Below are 21,317 nucleotides of genomic sequence, written 5' to 3'. Positions count from 1 at the left end.
GATGTGCTTCACATAATTATGAATGATTAGACTAAAGGGATTTGTCCCCCACATCACAGCTAGTCAGTAGTGTGTTGGTTGAAGTCATGGTCGCAGATAAAGGTGTATCTAAGACTGTATTATGTCTACAGGTGTCTTCATGGACCTGGATGATGGTAGGGTGTGTGTGTGTGTGTGTACCAGATGAAAAGAGGAGTGTTATGCGATTAACACTCACATGCTTGGTTGACGGTGCTCTCAATGCTTTCCCAAGATGCACTGCTCTCTCTAGATCTACACTGTATATAATATTACTATTCAATGAATGTTAGAAATTGATATTCGCTTAATGATTTAGTTTTTTCCCCCCTGTGTAACTGAAGGGTTACTTAGCCAATTACAAATGACAAGTGCACGTTGATAATGATAACGTGTGTGTGTGTGTGTGTGTGTGTGTGTGTGTGTGCTGAGGGGGCTTTGTGCAGGTGAATGTTGCCTGCCCATCCTCATGACACCATTTGAGTGTGTTTTGATGCATCATGTTGTTTCTCAATGCTTTGATGAGGAAGCTCCTGACATGCACTGTGTTGCATTCCATCCTTGTGTGTTGTTGTCATGGTGATAGTGCATCCTAGTGTTTGAGTGATGTGTATTGTCCCCCATGTATTATGTGATATGTCTGTGGTTGTCTCCATTGTCTTTATGATGCATTATACTTGTTATACGTGTGATATAATGCATTGTAACATTCTGTGTCAGTGTTGTGATGTGTTATAACAGCTGTTGTCCTTCCAGAGGGGGACTATGATGCCAGGGAGCTGAGAGAAACAGAGGTGGTGGGAAAACAGGTCAGCCTCTTTCTCTCTATCTTATCCCCTCTAACTTCAACATTCAACTGGTAGTGTGTGTGTGTGTGTGTGTAATCTCTATCTTATCCCCTCTAACTTCAACATTCAACTGGTAGTGTGTGTGTGTGTGTGTGTGTGTGTGTGTGTGTGTGTGTGTGTGTAATCTCTATCTTATCCCCTCTAACTTCAACATTCAAATGGTAGTGTATGTGTGTGTGTGTGTGTGATCTCTATCTTATCCCCTCTAACTTCAACATTCAAGTGGTAGTGTGTGTGTGTGTGTGTGTGTGTGTGTGTGATCTCTATCTTATCCCCTCTAACTTCAACATTCAAATGGTAGTGTGTGTGTGTGTGATCTCTATCTTATCCCCTCTAACTTCAACATTCAGGTGGTAGTGTGTGTGTGTGTGTGTGTGTGTAATCTCTATCTTATCCCCTCTAACTTCAACATTCAAGTGGTAGTGTGTGTGTGTGTGTGTGTGTGTGTAATCTCTATCTTATCCCCTCTAACTTCAACATTCAAGTGGTAGTGTGTGTGTGTGTAATCTCTATCTTATCCCCTCTAACTTCAACATTCAAGTGGTAGTGTGTGTGTGTGTGTGTGTGTGTGTGTGTGTGTAATCTCTATCTTATCCCCTCTAACTTCAACATTCAAATGGTAGTGTGTGTGTGTGTGTGTGTGTAATCTCTATCTTATCCCCTCTAACTTCAACATTCAAGTGGTAGTGTGTGTGTGTGTGTGTGTGTAATCTCTATCTTATCCCCTCTAACTTCAACATTCAAATGGTAGTGTGTGTGTGTGTGTGTAATCTCTATCTTATCCCCTAACTAACATTCAAATGGTAGTGTGTGTGTGTGTAATTCAAGTGGTAGTGTGTGTGTGTGTGTGTGTGTGTGTGTGTGTGTGTGTGTGTGTGTGTGTGTGTGTGTAATCTCTATCTTATCCCCTCTAACTTCAACATTCAAATGGTAGTGTGTGTGTGTAATCTCTATCTTATCCCCTCTAACTTCAACATTCAAATGGTAGTGTGTGTGTGTGTGTGTGTGTGTGTGTGTGTGTGTGTAATGTTTGTCTGTGTGTGTGTGTGTGTGTGTAATGTTTGTCTGTGTGTGTGTTATCAAAGGAATGGCTGAATCCTGAGGTTCCTCTTCCACCACCTGTAGAAGTTGACAGTACAGACCAACTGAATAAACTGGCTAAAGAAGACCCACGGATAGCTGTACTGCAAGCCCAACTCCTGGTAGGCCCCTCGCTGTGTCTCTCTCTCTCTTCCTCTCCCCCCCTCCCTCTCTTTCTGACTTAATGTTCAACTGTGTGTGTGTGCTGCCTATATTCTCAAAGGATCCTCTTTTAAAAAATGTTTTATCAGGCACAGAAAGAGGAGCTAAAAGTAGCCCAGAAGGAGGCGGAGGATGGAGGGAAGGAGAGAAAGAAGAGGGAGGAGGTGGAGAAGGAGCACGGTAGGCTGAAGAAAGAGATGACGTCGCTCCCTGTCCTTCAGAAGGAGAACGAGAGGATGAAGAGAGAGCTGGAGTCTGTTCCTGTCTTACAGAAGGATCTAGAGACACTCAGAGCCACAGTGACTGAACTAAAACACATCACAGGTACTTAGGAGTAGACCTGGCTTCAAATACTATTTAAAATAATTTACAATACTGTACTTCAGCTGGGCTTGATTGAGAATGCCTGGCACAATACAATTGTCTTAACTGCAAGCGAGCCCCACCTACCTGGTACACCAGGCATGCTAAAGCAATCCCTAAAAGTAATTGGAAGATTTCCAGTAGTATTTGAACCCACAGGTCTGTGTAGGAGAGAGGGAGGGGAGTAGGGAATGTGTAGGAGAGAGGGAGGGGAGTAGGGAATGTGTAGGAGAGAGGGAGGGGAGTAGGGAATGTATAGGAGAGAGGGAGGGGAGTAGGGAATGTGTAGGAGAGAGGGAGGGGAGTAGGGAATGTGTAGGAGAGAGGGAGGGGAGTATGGAATGTGAAGGAGAGAGGGAGGGGAGTAGGGAATGTGTAGGAGAGAGGGAGGGGAGTATGGAATGTGAAGGAGAGAGGGAGGGGAGTAGGGAATGTGTAGGAGAGAGGGAGGGAGTAGGGAATGTGTAGGAGAGAGGGAGGGGAGTATGGAATGTGTAGGAGAGAGGGAGGGGAGTATTGCATGTGTAGGAGAGAGGGAGGGGAGTATGGAATGTGTAGGAGAGAGGGAGGGGAGTAGGGAATGTGAAGGAGAGAGGGAGGGGAGTAGGGAATGTGAAGGAGAGAGGGAGGGGAGTATGGAATGTGTAGGAGAGAGGGGAGGGGAGTATGGAATGTGTAGGAGAGAGGGAGGGGAGTATGGAATGTGTAGGAGAGAGGGAGGGAAGTATGGAATGTGTAGGAGAGAGGGAGGGGAGTAGGGAATATGTAGGAGAGAGGGAGGGGAGTAGGGAATGTGTAGGAGAGAGGGAGGGGAGTAGAGAATGTGTAGGAGAGAGGGAGGGGAGTATGGAATGTGTAGGAGAGAGGGAGGGGAGTAGGGAATGTGTAGGAGAGAGGGAGGGGAGTAGGGAATGTGCAGGAGAGAGGGAGGGGAGTAGGGAATGTGTAGGAGAGAGGGAGGGGAGTAGGGAATGTGTAGGAGAGAGGGAGGGGAGTATGGAATGTGTAGGAGAGAGGGAGGGGAGTAGGGAATGTGAAGGAGGGAGGAAGAGGACAAGGGGAAAGCACTAGCTAGTGACACTAATAGCCACAGTGACTGAACTAGCACACACACACACACACACACAACATGTACATGCACACAAACACAAAAATGTCTAATTCTCTTCAATTCTTTCCTTAGCCAAAGAAGCAGCATCACCTCCAGTCTCTGCCTCTGTCCCGCCCCCCTCTGGCCAAGCTGGGGATGACAGCCAGAACACAGCCGGAACAATAGAGAGGAAGGTCAAGAAACCAGGGAAGGGAGAGAAAACAGAGTTGAAGGAAGAGAAGACGGATTGGAATAAGGGAGGGAAGACGGATTGGAATAAGGGAGGGAAGACTGATTGGAATAAGGGAGGGAAGACTGATTGGAATAAGGGAGGGAAGAAGGATTATAAGGTTGAAAAAGAGTGGAGAAGTGGAAAATATGACCAGGAGAAAGAAGGAAAAGAGGAGAAAGAGTGGAAGAAGAAAGAAGACAAGAAGGGAGAATGGAAGAAAGATAAATCTAGCAGAGGGGATGAGGGCAAACCATGGAAGGACAGAGGAAACAAGATGGAATGGAAGGAGAAGAGGGAGAAAAAAGACTGGAAGGTGGAGAAAGATTGGAAAAAGGAAAACCCTGAAAGATGGAGTGATAGCAAGGAGTGGAAGGGAGAGAAGAATGGAAAAGAGGAGAAACATCTAAGAAAAGGAGGTTATATTAAGGGCAGGGATGAGTGGAAGGGAGAGAAGAATGGAAAAGAGGAGAAACATCTAAGAAAAGGAGGTTGGAATGAGGGCAGGGATGAGTGGAAGGGAGAGAAGAATGGAAAAGAGGAGAAACATCTAAGAAAAGGAGGTTGGAATGAGGGCAGGGATGAGTGGAAGGGAGAGAAGAATGGAAAAGAGGAGAAACATCTAAGAAAAGGAGGTTATATTAAGGGCAGGGATGAGTGGAAGGGAGAGAAGAATGGAAAAGAGGAGAAACATCTAAGAAAAGGAGGTTGGAATGAGGGCAGGGATGAGTGGAAGGGAGAGAAGAATGGAAAAGAGGAGAAACATCTAAGAAAAGGAGGTTATATTAAGGGCAGGGATGAGTGGAAGAAAGACAAGGATGACTATAAGGACCTTGGCAAAGGATGGAAGGAGAGAGGAGAGAGAAGGGAGTGGAAGGGAGAGAAAGATTGGACAAAGAAAGACGTCAGTAAAGAGTGGAAGAGTAAGGACAACAGGAGAGAAAATGAGTGGTCTGATGGAAATAGAAAGATGGAAGGATTGAAGGAGGAGAGAAACGGTGGGAACTGGAAAAAGGACCGAGGGAATGACAAGTACGAGAAGGACCACCACCACCACCACTACTCTAAGGAAGGGCAGAAAGAGAAAGAGATGAGAATGAGAGAAAAGGGCCCTCCCCAAACCCACCGAAGACCCCCCCTTGAGCAACCTGACTACTGGAGCCACCAGAGAGAACGACTGCAGCACAAACCCAACCCTCAAACCCACTGCAGTTCAGTGGAGGCCTGCGCCCAGTCAGAGGGGCTGCTCCCTGTCACCATGCCGGAGTTTGAGGCCCTGCTCCTGGGTTACCTGGTCAAGGCAGAGAGGGTGGGGGTGGAGGCCTCCAAGAGGGAGGAGCTCAGTAAGCTAACCAAGGAGTTCTTCAGTGACGGAGTGTTTGTTCACGACCAGATGAGCTTCAAGGACTTTGTGGAGGATGTTGATGACATCTTAGAGGATATGGTGGAGGATGAGGAGGTAGAGGAGGAGATGGATGACTTTGAGGAAGAGGCAATGAACAGGTTTTCAGTTCCAGGGGGAGGAGAGAGGGAGAAGTGGAAGAAGGATAGTGGGAGAGGTGTGATGGAGTGAGAAAGGGAGTCAACGCATGTCAGGAGGAGCGGAAAGATAAAGGTGGAGGAAAATAGATGGATGTGCTGCAAGGTAGAATTTAGGAGGAGCAACACACACATACACACACACATATATATATATATATATACACACTACCACGGTTCAAAAGTTTGGGGTCATTTATAAATGTCCTTGTTTTTGATCAGATTGATCAGAAATACAATGTAGACATTGTTAGTGTTGTAAATGACTATTGTAGCTGGAAACGGCAGATTTTTTGTGGAATATCTACATAGGCGTACAGAGGCCAGTTATCAGCAACCATCACTCCTGTGTTCCAATGGCATGTTGTGTTAGCTATTACAAGTTTATCATTTTAAAAGGCTAATTGATCATTAGAAAACATTAGTGTCTAGTTTGAGAAACAATTGCCTCACAAGTCCTCAACTGGCAGCTTCATTAAATAGTACCCGCAAAACACCAGTCTCAACGTCAACAGTGAAGAGGCGACTCCAGGATGCTGGCCTTCTAGGCAGAGTTGCAAAGAAAAAGCCATATCTCAGACTGGCCAATAAAAAGAAAAGATTAAGATGTGCAAAAGAACACAGACCCTGGACAGAGGAATTCTGTCTAGAAGGCCACCATCCCGCAGTCGCCTCTTCACTGTTGAAGTTGAGACTGGTGTTTTGCAGGTTCTATTTAATGAAGCTGCCAGTTGAGGACTTGTGAGGCAATTGTCTGTTTCTCAAACTAGACACACTAATGTACTTGTCCTCTTGCTCAGTTGTGCACCGGGGCCTCCCACTCCTCTTTCTATTTCTAGTTAGAGCCAGTTTGCGCTGTTCTTTGAAGGGAGTAGTACACAGCGTGGTACGAGATCAGAAGAAAGCACTTTGTTTCTGACCATTTTGAGCCTGTAATCGAACCCACAAATGCTGATGCTCCAGATACTCAACTAGTCTAAAGAAGGCCAGTTTTATTGCTTCTTTAATCAGTACAACAGTTTTCAACTGTGCTAACATAATTGCAAAAGGGTTTTCTAATGATTAATTAGCCTTTTAAAATTGAATTAGCTAACACAGGAGTGATGGTTGCTGATAATGGGCCTCTGTACGCTTCCATCTAGAGTATTCATTTACAACATTAACAATGTCTGCACTGTATTTATAATCAATTTGATATTTTAATGGACAAAAAATTAGCTTTTCTTTCAAAAACAAGGACATTTCTAAGTGACCGCTAACCTTTGAACGGATATATATATATATACACACACACAGTCTTGTATATCTAACCTTGTATAACTAACCCATTCAAAATTCTGTACCCTAACATTAATCCTTAAACCTAGCTCCTAACCCCAAAACTAAACCTAGCTCCTAACCCCAAAACTAAACCTAGCTCCTAACCCCAAAACTAAACCTAGCTCCTAACCCCAAAACTAAACCTAGCTCCTAACCCCAAAACTAAACCTAGCTCCTAACCCCAAAACTAAACCTAGCTCCTTACCCCAAAACTAAACCTAGCTCCTAACCCTGAACTTAATTCTAACCATAACACCAATTCTAACCTTAACCCTAAACCCCCTAGAAATAGCATTTGACCTTGGGGACTAACAAAATGTTCCCAGTTGGTCAAATTTGTTTGTTTACTATTCTTGTGGGGACTTCTGGTCCCCACACGTCCAAACACACACACACACACACACACACACACACATCTATTAATGTCTTTAAGCTTATGCTATTTTCCATGTCAACAGTTTAAAAGTCTGAATGAATAATGTATTACACACAAACACACACACCTCAGGCATTCATTTCAGAGGGATCTGTGAAGTTGTTGATGGGAGTAGAGAGAGAGACTAGCAGGCCAGTGGCACTGAGGAAACAGAGGTCCGTCCAGCAGTCTTAACATAGCTAGTCGGAGGGGACTAGAACTTGTCTCTCAATGGCCAATCCCAAATCAACCCCTCGCCTAACCTCTTACTGTCCCCAAGCACATAGGAAACCAAACCACCCAGGATCTCTAGCCTAGAAAAGTGGTGTAACACTGTTTCATAAATAGGAGTGTGTTTCCGCTGTAGATTACACTATGCATTGTGCACTGCCAAGTTAACCCTTTCACTGGCGGCATGTAGCGTTGGTAGCTTTCATTCATGTCAATCATTTCTGTTAACTTATTTATTAATAACTCTATTTTTGTTTGTGAGACGTGGTCTTTAAAAGTCATTAAAGGATAGATTTACAAAGTGACTGAAGTACTGAGGAGGAGTGAATGTAACGTGATGGTGATGCAGGTCTTTATTTTCATGGCAATGTTCAACAGGTTGTAAATAGTGCACTAAAACACCACACACTTACAAACTATTTGAATGATATATTCTATTTCAAATTAAATAGAGGATTTTATAAATGTCAGAAGGCACATTAACTTGCTTTGGAGACCATGTAATATGATGACCAGGCATCCATCCCTTTGGATAAAGAGGGAATGTATTGAAAACACTAAACCAAAAGTAAAGACGTTTATGTTGCAACAGTTATTAGGAAGCAAAATGCTCATGGCACTTAAGATAAGGATTGTCTTCAGGAAAGAAAACAGTTGGATGTTGTTGTTCAACTAATTTACAGTCCTGTATTTACTTAAATAGTAGAATGATCATTACATCACAATAACCACCTAATAACAACTTTTCTATTATAATTTTTTAAATATTCATTGTAATAGTTTCTAATTCTATTGAATTCTTTGAGATAAGTGCCAAAAGGTATGACTGTTACCATAGTTTCATAGTAAATACCAGGTAGATACCAGATGAAGCAGAGCTGTAAAATAAAGTCTGACTGATGCTCTATGTTTACATGATGGTAACTGTCTAAGTCTGATGATTGAAAGGCCAAGATCCACTCATTAAAACATTGATTGAACAGACATTCAAGTTGAACCACGTGGGCCTACAGAGGCATTGTTGAAAACTCCACTTTGTGTGATTTAAATGTGCAAATGTAACATGGTACGATTGTGATAAAAGCAACCTAATAAATGAATCTTTGACCTTCTGAAGAACAGTTGTCATGTTGTTGTGTCCAAAATGTCAGCTTTATGCCGACTGATAAGTGGTGAGAGGTGAGAATGAAAAGTATTGCTGTTCTGTCCGTTACAGGTCTGGTAATTAACCTTCAGCACTTCACAGCCACAGAGAACCTCTATCTGACTATTTTAAACCTACACAACAACTTTTGCAGTAAAGACATTGTTTTCACGTCCCTTTTCTCAAGACATATTTAAAGGTTGTTCTCTAGTATTCTGCACGAGACTGTAGCGGTCTAGGTGTCGACAGAAGTACAGACTTCTCCCTCCATAGAAGCACAGAGGTCTGGCAGGAAGACAGTTTTTAAAGACGGAACACTGAGGTGAGCTGTCCTACTTCACTTTGACTGTCCTACTTCACTTTGACTGTCCTACTTCACTTTGACTGTCCTGTTCTTCACTTGTATAGTCCATTTTGGTTTCCTATCAGCAGGTATGTACTTGGAATTTATTGATTGTTAATTAGGTGTTTGTTATGAGGATTATGAAATTACTGTATGCCATGTAGTTCTAATAAAAAGTGTGCTGTAACATAAATATTCTGTGTTTCATTTAGGTCTAACACCAAGAATGACGTTTGTGTTTTGGGTATGGAGGCCCGGTGTGAGAGTGTGTGTGTGTGTGTGACGGAGCAGAAGGGGTGATCAGGCGTCACTGTGACTGCTATGAGGAGGATATGTATGTACAGAAAGACCTCGGAGGGTTCATACAGTGTTCCCTTAAGCCTGGCCTGGGACCCTATGCTGAGTGCACAGAGATCACTGACCTCAGGTAGGTTACATACAACCAGGACAATAGAACAGAGATCACTGACCTCAGGTAGGTTACATACAACCAGGACAATAGAACAGAGATCACTGACCTCAGGTAGGTTACATACAACCAGGACAATAGAACAGAGATCACTGACCTCAGGTAGGTTATATACAACCAGGACAATAGAACAGAGATCACTGACCTCAGGTAGGTTACATACAACCAGGACAATAGAACAGAGATCACTGACCTCAGGTAGGTTACATACAACCAGGACAATAGAACAGAGATCACTGACCTCAGGTAGGTTACATACAACCAGGACAATAGAACAGAGATCACTGACCTCAGGTAGGTTACATACAACCAGGACAATAGAACAGAGATCACTGACCTCAGGTAGGTTATATACAACCAGGACAATAGAACAGAGATCACTGACCTCAGGTAGGTTACATACAACCAGGACAATAGAACAGAGATCACTGACCTCAGGTAGGTTACATACAACCAGGACAATAGAACAGAGATCACTGACCTCAGGTAGGTTACATACAACCAGGACAATAGAACAGAGATCACTGACCTCAGGTAGGTTACATACAACCAGGACAATAGAACAGAGATCACTGACCTCAGGTAGGTTACAGACAACCAGGATAATAGAACAGAGATCACTGACCTCAGGTAGGTTACATACAACCAGGACAATAGAACAGAGATCACTGACCTCAGGTAGGTTACATACAACCAGGACAATAGAACAGAGATCACTGACCTCAGGTAGGTTACAGACAACCAGGACAATAGAACAGAGATCACTGACCTCAGGTAGGTTACCGACAACCAGGACAATAGAACAGAGATCACTGACCTCAGGTAGGTTACATACAACCAGGACAATCGAACAGAGATCACTGACCTCAGGTAGGTTACATACAACCAGGACAATAGAACAGAGATCACTGACCTCAGGTAGGTTACATACAACCAGGACAATAGAACAGAGATCACTGACCTCAGGTAGGTTATATACAACCAGGACAATAGAACAGAGATCACTGACCTCAGGTAGGTTACATACAACCAGGACAATAGAACAGAGATCACTGACCTCAGGTAGGTTACAGACAACCAGGACAATAGAACAGAGATCACTGACCTCAGGTAGGTTACAGACCAGCACTATACAATATTACATCCTCATACAAAATATTTTTTGTAGTTTCAAAATAGTTTGTAGTCAGATCTGCTCTGTGGGCAAACAGACAGGGGGAGACCTGTTTTTAAAAAGCCCATGCCTGGCCCTGATCACAGCCTTCACTGCAGAGGTCATGAAGAGGTGAGTGGCTTTAGAATTCTCTAGTCCCCTCAAACTCAACTCTGGACCTCAAAGCCAGGACCACTGCATTTTATTACTTGTTCCCCTCTAATCAGGGACTGATTTAGAACTGGGACATCATGTGTGTGTAATTAATGATCGGGTAGAACAGAAGCAGCAGACTCCGGACCTCGTGGGGTTGGAGTTGGGTACCCCGGGTCTAGTCTATGGTTTTCTGGGGGCCTGGTTTCTGATCAGACTCAAAGGAGTTGGATAAAGCATAAACAGGCTGGTAACCAAGCAGTTGTAATATACAATAATATATGCCATTTAGCAGACAATTTTGTCTACATCACCAACAAACTAATATGGTCCAAGCACACCAAGACAGCTGTGAAGAGGGCACGACAAAACCTATTCCCCCTCAGGAGACTGAAAAGATTTGGCATGGGTCCTCAGATCCTCAAAAGGTTCTACAGCTGCACCATCGACAAAATCCTGACTTGTTGCATCATTGCCTGGTATGGCAACTGCTTGGCCTCCAACCGCAAGGCATTACAGAGGGTAGTGCGTACAGCCCAGTACCTCACTTGGGGCTAAGCTTCCTGCCATCCACAAACTCTATACCATAGGAATGCCCTAAACATTGTGAAAGACTCCATCCACCCTAGTCATAGACTGTTCTCTCTGCTACCGCACGGCAAGCGGTACCGGAGTGCCAAGTCTAGGTCCAAGAGCCTTCTAAACAGCTTCTTCTCCCAAGCCATAAGACTCCCAGACATTTTACTGCAGTCTTTAATTACTTGTTACTTTAATTTCTTATTTATATATTTATCTTTAAACTGTATTGTTGGTTAGGGGCTCGTGTGTAAACATTTCACTGTTAAATTTGACCGCATTTGACTGATACAATTTGATTTGGAAGCGACTTACAGTCATGCGTTCATACATTTTACGTATGGGTGGTCCCAGGAATGGAATCCACTATCCTGCCGTTACTAGTGCCATGCTCTACCTACTGAGCTACAGCACTCCAATTGATCTTTTGAATGTGAAAATTAATTGCCGTGACTATGAACAACAAATGAGCACAGGAACAGGGCTCCGGGCAGCCGAGCGGAAATGGAGTAAAACTCGCCTCCCTGCGGACCTGGCATCCTTTCACTCCCTCCTCTCTACATTTTCCTCTTCTGTCTCTGCTGCTAAAGCCACTTTCTACCACTCTAAATTCCAAGCATCTGCCTCTAACCCTAGGAAGCTCTTTGCCACCTTCTCCTCCCTCCTGAATCCTCCTCCCCCTCCCCCCCCTCCTCCCTCTCTGCAGATGACTTCGTCAACCATTTTGAAAAGAAGGTCGACGACATCCGATCCTCGTTTGCTAAGTCAAACGACACCGCTGGTTCTGCTCACACTGCCCTACCCTGTGCTCTGACCTCTTTCTCCCCTCTCTCTCCAGATGAAATCTCGCGTCTTGTGACGACCGGCCGCCCAACAACCTGCCCACTTGACCCTATCCCCTCCTCTCTTCTCCAGACCATTTCGAGACCTTCTCCCTTACCTCACCTCGCTCATCCCTGACCGCTGGCTATGTCCCTTCCGTCTTCAAGAGAGCGAGAGTTGCACCCCTTCTGAAAAAACCTACACTCGATCCCTCCGATGTCAACAACTACAGACCAGTATCCCTTCTTTCTTTTCTCTCCAAAACTCTTGAACGTGCCGTCCTTGGCCAGCTCTCCCGCTATCTCTCAGAATGACCTTCTTGATCCAAATCAGTCAGGTTTCAAGACTAGTCATTCAACTGAGACTGCTCTTCTCTGTATCACGGAGGCGCTCCGCACTGCTAAAGCTAACTCTCTCTCCTCTGCTCTCATCCTTCTAGACCTATCGGCTGCCTTCGATAGTGTGAACCATCAGATCCTCCTCTCCACCCTCTCCGAGTTGGGCATCTCCGGCGCGGCCCACGCTTGGATTGCGTCCTACCTGACAGGTCGCTCCTACCAGGTGGCGTGGCGAGAATCTGTCTCCTCACCACGCGCTCTCACCACTGGCGTCCCCCAGGGCTCTGTTCTAGGCCCTCTCCTATTCTCGCTATACACCAAGTCACTTGGCTCTGTCATAACCTCACATGGTCTCTCCTATCATTGCTATGCAGACGACACACAATTAATCTTCTCCTTTCCCCCTTCTGATGACCAGGTGGCGAATCGCATCTCTGCATGTCTGGCAGACATATCAGTGTGGATGACGGATCACCACCTCAAGCTGAACCTCGGCAAGACGGAGCTGCTCTTCCTCCCGGGGAAGGACTGCCCGTTCCATGATCTCGCCATCACGGTTGACAACTCCATTGTGTCCTCCTCCCAGAGCGCTAAGAACCTTGGCGTGATCCTGGACAACACCCTGTCGTTCTCAACTAACATCAAGGCGGTGGCCCGTTCCTGTAGGTTCATGCTCTACAACATCCGCAGAGTACGACCCTGCCTCACACAGGAAGCGGCGCAGGTCCTAATTCAGGCACTTGTCATCTCCCGTCTGGATTACTGCAACTCGCTGTTGGCTGGGCTCCTGCCTGTGCCATTAAACCCCTACAACTCATCCAGAACGCCGCAGCCCGTCTGGTGTTCAACCTTCCCAAGTTCTCTCACGTCACCCCGCTCCTCCGCTCCCTCCACTGGCTTCCAGTTGAAGCTCGCATCCGCTACAAGACCATGGTGCTTGCCTACGGAGCTGTGAGGGAACGGCACCTCAGTACCTCCAGGCTCTGATCAGGCCCTACACCCAAACAAGGGCACTGCGTTCATCCACCTCTGGCCTGCTCGCCTCCCTACCACTGAGGAAGTACAGTTCCCGCTCAGCCCAGTCAAAACTGTTCGCTGCTCTGGCCCCCCAATGGTGGAACAAACTCCCTCACGACGCCAGGACAGCGGAGTCAATCACCACCTTCCAGAGACACCTGAAACCCCACCTCTTTAAGGAATACCTAGGATAGGATAAAGTAATCCTTCTCACCCCCCCCCCCCCTTAAAAGATTTAGATGCACTATTGTAAAGTGGCTGTTCCACTGGATGTCTTAAGGTGAACGCACCAATTTGTAAGTCGCTCTGGATAAGAGCGTCTGCTAAATGACTTAAATGTAAATGTAACAGATCTGTCAACCAGGCTAATGTTGTAATATGCTAACCCTGACTCTGTAGGTGTGGTCCTGGTCTGAGGCAGCTGTCTGTGACTTCTGAGGATCTGTCTGGTATGGACCTGGGGTTCTGGACTGGTACCGGTCAGATACAGGGTCTGATGATGGTCCTGACCAAGCTGACCAACGCCTCGTTGGGGGGGGGGTGGAGGAACCTCACCTCTCCTCTCTCATTCTCCATGACAACCACCTCACTGAGATCACCACTGATCAGGTCAGTCTGTGTCACATCTGTTTAATGTCTATACCTCAATTAACTGAGATAAAATAACTTTGCTGACAAATGTATTTGACTTGAGATATTTGTGTGATGCTATATAAAATCAGTATGACGATGAGTATGATGTTTGTCATGATCATTCTCAGTTCTCCTGTATGCCCCTGCTGGAGCGTTTGGATCTGAGTGGGAACATTTACATTTACATTTAAGTCATTTAGCAGACGCTCTTATCCAGAGCGACTTACAAATTGGTGCGTTCACCTTAAGACATCCAGTGGAACAGCCACTTTACAATAGTGCATCTAAATCTTTTAAGGGGGGTGAGAAGGATTACTTTATCCTATCCTAGGTATTCCTTAAAGAGGTGGGGTTTCAGGTGTCTCCGGAAGGTGGTGATTGACTCCGCTGTCCTGGCGTCGTGAGGGAGTTTGTTCCACCATTGGGGGGCCAGAGCAGCGAACAGTTTTGACTGGGCTGCGCGGGAACCATATCTCCTCCCTGGACCACCGGGCTCTCCAGGGGATGCCGCTCCTCCGCGTCCTCGACCTCACCCACAACAAAATCTCCCTGCTGGGAGAAGACGACTTTGAGGGTCTGCCTGTTCTAAAGGTCAGATCAGGATATTTGTGTTGATGTGGTAACTGCTATATGTTTGGAGGGGAAACAGATTTTGGTTATCAATTATTGATGATGTGACTGTAGGTTCTCCTCCTGGAAGGGAACAAGATCTCAGGGGGCATCGCTCATGGGGTGCTCCGTAGACCTCATCGACTCCAAGACCTCAGCCTGGGAGAGATAGACATTATCTACCAGCTCTACCTCAACATGCTGTTCCTGGGCTTCCCCACCAAGCTCCAGAACCTCCTCATCGACACAGGCCCAGGAACCTACCTCACCGTAGGCCATGTTCCCGCCCCTGAGTTCCCCATGGTCCTGGAACTCAGAGGGAAGATGATCCAGTCCTCTGACTGTGAAAACAACATGTTCCCCATGGTCCTGGAACTCAGAGGGAAGATGATCCAGTCCTCTGACTGTGAAAACAACATGTTCCCCATGGTCCTGGAACTCAGAGGGAAGATGATCCAGTCCTCTGACTGTGAAAACAACATGTTCCCCATGGTCCTGGAACTCAGAGGGAAGATGATCCAGTCCTCTGACTGTGAAAACAACATGTTCCCCATGGTCCTGGAACTCAGAGGGAAGATGATCCAGTCCTCTGACTGTGAAAACAACATGTTCCCCATGGTCCGAGAGCTGAAGGTGGGCCAGGATGAAGAGTTACTCTGTGTTGTATCTCAATGTGATGTCTAGCAGTAATCTTCAACCATGGTCCTGGCGAAAGTAAAGGTGTGCAGGCTATTGCTCCATCCTCCAGTACTAACACACTTCCCACTGGGCAAAAACTAATTGAATCAATGTTCTTTCCACATCATTTCAAGCAACAACAATATATCTGTAATGACGATGAATCAAAGTGGAAAACTGATTGGATTTGCAAAAAGTCATCAACCTAAGAACATTTCGTATTTTCTTCACCAAACCTTTAACCTAAATCTAATGACATGGTGACATTTGTTGTTGATTTCATGTTCAATTCACATTAGTTGACAACTCAACCAAATGATGTCTGTGCCCAGTGGGTTGGTTCACCTGATCAACTTATGTCAAGCTGTAGTTCCACAGGACCAGGATTGAAGAACACTGCTTTATAGCTAAGCAGCAGATCTTGTACAGGAAAATGTATCATACTGGTAGCTAGCCAGATAAATTTCTGCTACCGCCAATTCATGTTATTGTCATGCCTCAACGACGTTGTGCTGAAGGACTTGGCTGCAGCAGACACTGATCTGTCTAGCTAACAGTAATTGTCCTGTAATCTTAGTAATACACATATTCTGAAAATAGGTGGGTGAGGGGACAACATTTGACTGCAGCAACCTTTTCCTAGCCCCCTACTTCCTCAACCTGGAGTCGTTTGAGTTCTCAGCCAACCCTGAGAAGTTTTCCACCCCCTACACCACCATCAACCAGCTTCGAAAGCTGAAGAGGCTCAAACTGACCAACCTCAACTTCTCCACCCACACAGACCCCAGTGTTACCTTCAGGAACCTGACAGAGCTCAGGAGCCTAGTGCCGATCAACTGTCGACTCAACTTCCTCACCAGGGTATTAACTAGCTATTGGTCCATCAATCAAATCATTAATTGATTGATCGTTTTTCCAACCGCTTTTAGTTTCATGCCTACTGATAATGATCCTGGTGTCTCTACCTTCACATTTAGAGTCCTTAGATCCTTCTAGTGATGGCATCACGTGTTACTGCCAATGCTGTCTTCCACATTACTGTAGCTCTCACTCTCAATTCAATTCAATTCAAAGGGCTTTTTTTGCCATGGGCAACATATGTTTACATTGCCAAAGCAAGTGAAATAGGTAATAAACAATAAAAATGAACAGTAAACATTACAATCACAAAAGTTTCAAAAAAATTGAGACATTCCAAATGTCATTTAATGGCTATATACAGTGTTATAACGATGTACAAATAGTTAAAGAACAAAAGGGGAAATAAATAAACATAAATATGGGTTGTACAACCCCTTTTCTTGTGGAAACAGTTCACAAATCTTGCTGCTGTGATGGCACACTGTGGGCAGTGTCTCCTCTTGAGAACCAGGTCTGCCTATGGCGACGTTTCAATAGCAAGGTTATGCTCACTGAGTCTGTACATAGTTTTCCTTAATTTTGGTTCAGTCACAGTGGTCAGGTATTCTGCCACTGTGTACAGTCTGTTTAGGGCCAAATAGCATTCTAGTTTTTTGGTCAATTCTTTCCAATGTATCAAGTAATTATCTTTGTTTTCTGATGATTTGGTTGGGTATACTTGTGTTGCTGTCCTGGGGCTCTGTGGGTGTGTTTGTGAACAGAACCCCAGGACCAGCTTAGGGGACTCTTCTCTGGGTTCATTTCTCTGCAGGTGATGGCTTTGTTATGGAAGGTTTGAGAATTACTTTGGTTGTAGAATTTAACGTCTCTTTTCTGGATTTTAACCATTAGTGGGTATCGGCCTAATTCGGCTCTGCATGCATTATTTGATGTTTTACGTTGTACACAGAGGATGTTTTTGCAAAATTCTGCATACAGAGTCTCAATTTGGTGTTTGTCCCATTTTGTGAATTCTTGGACCCCAGACTTCACAACCATAAAGGGCAATGGGTTCTATAACTGATTCAAGTATTTTAAAGCCAGTTCATAATTGGGATGTCAAATTTGATATTCCTTTTGATGGCGTAGAAAGCGCTTCTTGCCTTGTCTCTCAGGTCGTTCACAGCTTTGTGGAAGTGACCTGTGGTGCTGATGTTTAGGCCAAAGTAGGTATAGTTTTTTTGTGTGCTCTATGGCAACAGTGTCTAGATGGAATTTGTTTTTGTGGTCCTGGCAACTGGACCTTTTTTGGAACACCATTATTTTGGTCTTACTGAGATTTACTGTCAGGGCCCAGGTCTGGCAGAATATGTGCAGAAGATCTAGGTGCTGCTGTCGGCCCTCCATGGTTGGGGACAGAAGCAGCAGATCATCAGCAAACAGTAAACATTTGAGTTAAGATCTCTCTGTATCTTTCTCATTACTGTATCTCTATCTCCCTCTGTCTTTCTCTCCCTCCCTCACAATGTCATTATTGTATCTCCCTCTGTCTTTCTCTCCCTCCCTCACAATGTCATTATTGTATCTCCCTCTGTCTTTCTCTCCCTCCCTCACAATGTCATTACTGCATCTCCCTCTGTCTTTCTCTCCCTCCCTCACAATGTCATTACTGTATCTCCCTCTGTCTTTATCTCCCTCCCTCACAATGTCATTACTGTATCTCCCTCTGTCTTTCTCTCCCTCCCTCACAATGTCATTATTGTATCTCCCTCTGTCTTTCTCTCCCTCCCTCACAATGTCATTACTGCATCTCCCTCTGTCTTTCTCTCCCTCCCTCACAATGTCATTACTGTATCTCTATCTCCCTCTGTCTTTATCTCCCTCCCTCACATTGTCATTACTGTATCTCCCTCTGTCTTTCTCTCCCTTCCTCACAATGTCATTACTGTGTCTCCCTCTGTCTTTATCTCCCTCCCTCACATTGTCATTACTGTGTCTCTCTCTCTCTCCTTCTCATTACTGTGTCTCCCTCTCTCTTTTCCTCCCTCTTTCTTTTCCTCTCTCCAGTCCATGTTTACAGACCTGGTGTTTACGTGTTTTGAGGCTGTACAGTGAGAGCCCTCTGATCCTGTTGGAGGGGGTCTTCATTCCCCTGCTGTCTCTCTCCACGCTGGTCTTTGACCAGGTCGACTTCCGCTGTGACTGCTCCAACGGCTGGCTTCTGGACTGGGCTGACAACTCTCGCAAAACACAGGTAGAACAAGTCAGGTCCAACTAAAGCTGTGATCTGCTGACTGCTGATAACATATTAATTATTGTTGATCAATAACAGGTAACAAACAGGTTTTTACCAGGTATTGTGTATTTATGTTTGATGATTTCTGGTCTTTAACGGGTGCTGTGAACAGCAAATTATATTGATTAGAATCTTTCAACAACAATGTATAGAGTGTTGATAATTGACTGAGGTGGTGTTGACTAGGGTTGATACAGTATATTGATTACAGATGATTAATGATTGATTGGTTATGGATTCAGGTGGTGCTCCTGCAGCGACAGCAGTGCATCTGGCACTACCAACGACTCAACTTCCTGTCCACCATGGAGCGCCTCTGCCAGACCGAAGACGACTTCCTGTCCTACGTCTCCACAACGGCCACTGTGTGCACCCTCCTGTGCTTGGCGCTAGGATACCGCTTCCTCTGCTGGCCCTGTGTCGTTCTATTCTTTCGTCTGAGAGGATGGGTGGAGCGACGTGTGGGGAGGAGGTGGTGGAGGAGGAAGAGGAGGATGGGTGGAGCGATGTGTGGGGAGGAGGAAGAGGAGGATGGGGGAACAGTGGGAGAAGCTGATAGAGGAGGTGAGGTATGATGAGTTTGTGTCGCTCAGCAGTCGTGACATGGCGTGGGTACTGGGAGAGATGGCCCTGATGCTAGAGGGGGAGCCACGACTATGACTGTGTCTGCACCACCGAGACTTTGAGGTGTGTGTGTGTGTGCGGGCGAGTGCGTGCTTCAACATGCAAGTGTGTGTGTGTGTGTGAGAATGGAGAATATGTGCTATAATAGTACAACCACAAATACATTAGATTTAATTGATAAACAGCACCCAGCCTGTTGTGTCCTGTCCCAGGTAGGGAAGGGCATCGTGGATAACATCGCTGAGAACATCTACTGCAGCAGGAGGACAGTGTGTGTGTTGACCAGACGCTACCTGAGGAGTGACTGGTGTGGCCTGGAGATGAGAGTGGCCACACACCGCCTGTTGTGTCCTGTCCCAGGTAGGGAAGGGCATCGTGGATAACATCGCTGAGAACATCTACTGCAGCAGGAGGACAGTGTGTGTGTTTACCAGATGCTACCTGAGGAGTGACTGGTGTGGCCTGGAGATGAGAGTGGCCACACACCGCCTGTTGTCTGAGCGCAGCCACAGACTCATCCTCATCTTCCTAGAACACATCTCCCCCTTCGAGCTGTCCGCCTTCCACAGGTAACACACCAACTCATCTCTTGAATGGACTGAACTTAGAATGGAATACATTGTATATGAACAGCAGTGATATGATGTACTGGGTGTTTGTGTTGCAGACTGGCTAAGCTGGCCAGAACCCGGACCTATCTGGACTGGCCCCAGGATGAGGACGAGAGGGTAACGTTCTGGGAGCGTTGATGACGAAACATCGCAGAGAGAGACGCAGACGAACTGGTGAGAGAAGGGGTCAGATCAGACATGGCACCATTTGTCCTGCTGCTCTCATGAAAGTCATCTACCTGAAGTGTAACTACTCCACTGTAATGAGTAACTTTGTAACTCAGTTACACAGAAGGTCAACCTGACCCTAGCACTGTTACAGTATATAACATACTGTATGTGTTTTCAAATGTCCTTTCATTCTACGTACATTTTGCAGCATGATCCTCCGGAAGCATCCTGAAGTCATCTGCATGTTCCACGTGCTGTTCTACGTTTAGAGAGAGAGTGTTCGCTACTGATCTCAGATTAGGGTGCCGTCAAAGGACTCCTTTCTGGACTTTTTTTTTGCATAATATTTTGACGTTGATATCTTTGCCTTCCATTTATCAGACGCTCTTATCCAGAGCGACTTACAGGGTTAAGTGCCTTGCTCAAGGGCACGTCGGCATATGTTTCACTTAGTCGGCCCAATGCTCTTAAACACTAGGCTTTATTTCCTTTCTTTCGTTCATTCACTGATTGTTCAATGAACTGTTCTTGGATCTGTGCTGTGTGTATTTGAGCACAAAGACAACATTAATATGCTAAACATTCTCCCATGGAAACAACACATTTCAATTGGTTAGATATTGTTTCCTGTATATGACCATTTGTTTTAATACATGTTGCTGTCACGCCCTGACCTTAGTTTCTATGTTTTCTTTATTATTTAGGTTTTGTGTTTAGGGTTTTTGTATGTCATGGGGTGTTTGTAAGTCTAGGCATATGTAGGTTTATGGTGGCCTGAATTTGTTCCCAATCAGAGGCAGCTGTTTATCGTTGTCTCTGATTGGGGACCATATTTAGGTAGCCATGTTCCCTTGGACATTTGTGGGTTCTTATTCTATGTTTAGTTGCCTGTCTGCACTATTCCTATTAGCTTCACGTTTTGTTTGTTCAGTGTTGCATTTCTTTAATAAATGAAGAATGTACACTTACCACGCTGCGCCTTGGTCTCCTCCTTGCAACGAACTTGACAGTTGCACTCTGTAACTCATTGATGTGATTTTACAGTAGCTTTATAGTGCAACACTCCTCCCATCTAAAGCAGAGACCCACATAGTATAGTTGCTGTCTCAGCTATACTGACTCAAATGTGTGTGTGTGTCCATGCTTGCAAGAGTCCTTGTCTGTGTGTGTGTTTGAAAGTGGTGTATGCTGTCTACCTGCCCTCTCCTCAGTAAGTCCCAGGGCCTGTTGGTTCTAACCCTCTGCAGCAGAAGGACAGTGTCTTGTCATCACTAGAGATCCATTGCTACAGGCTGAGAGATGAGGGTTAATAAGCCATCCTGGTCTGTGTGAAAGCTGCTGACTAATCATGCTGATGATGCATTTCTACAGTGTTGCGTGAATAAATGGGGACGTGTCTTTTTAAGATTTGGAATAGTCTAAACCTTCAGGCAAAGCCCTGTGTGTGTGTGTGTGTGTGTTTCAGAGTCATGTTGGACGTATGTTTTTAGTTATATCCTCATCGCTGTGTTTGCTCAATTATTAAACGGACATTCAACTGCAATG

The 21,317-nt window shown here is 45.3% G+C and overlaps 1 protein-coding gene and 1 pseudogene across 5 annotated transcripts in view; both read left to right on the top strand.

Annotated features, from left to right (window-relative positions):
* LOC115122687 (pre-B-cell leukemia transcription factor-interacting protein 1-like) overlaps positions 1–8,414 on the top strand; it is a 32,674-nt gene extending 24,260 nt beyond the window's left edge. For 3 of the 5 annotated variants that reach the window (XM_065027772.1, XM_065027776.1, XM_065027777.1), the window contains 5 exons: positions 132–155; positions 775–827; positions 1,952–2,068; positions 2,198–2,432; positions 3,655–8,414. In XM_065027772.1, the coding sequence (XP_064883844.1) occupies positions 132–155; positions 775–827; positions 1,952–2,068; positions 2,198–2,432; positions 3,655–5,363 (2,138 nt within the window). In that variant the 3' untranslated portion in view covers positions 5,364–8,414. The remainder of the gene's footprint in view (positions 1–131; positions 156–774; positions 828–1,951; positions 2,069–2,197; positions 2,433–3,654) is intronic. The other 2 variants (XM_065027775.1, XM_065027774.1) reach the window with 2 other exon arrangements.
* Positions 8,415–14,447: 6,033 nt separating this feature from the next.
* On the top strand, positions 14,448–20,740 carry LOC115122689 (toll-like receptor 13; annotated as a pseudogene).
* The last annotated feature ends 577 nt before the right edge of the window (positions 20,741–21,317 follow it).

This window comes from Oncorhynchus nerka, linkage group LG14 (genome assembly GCF_034236695.1).
Source record: "Oncorhynchus nerka isolate Pitt River linkage group LG14, Oner_Uvic_2.0, whole genome shotgun sequence".
NCBI lineage: Eukaryota > Metazoa > Chordata > Actinopteri > Salmoniformes > Salmonidae > Oncorhynchus > Oncorhynchus nerka.
The sequence above is the reverse complement of the archived record's forward strand: the minus strand, read 5'-3'. Positions and strand labels throughout refer to the sequence as shown.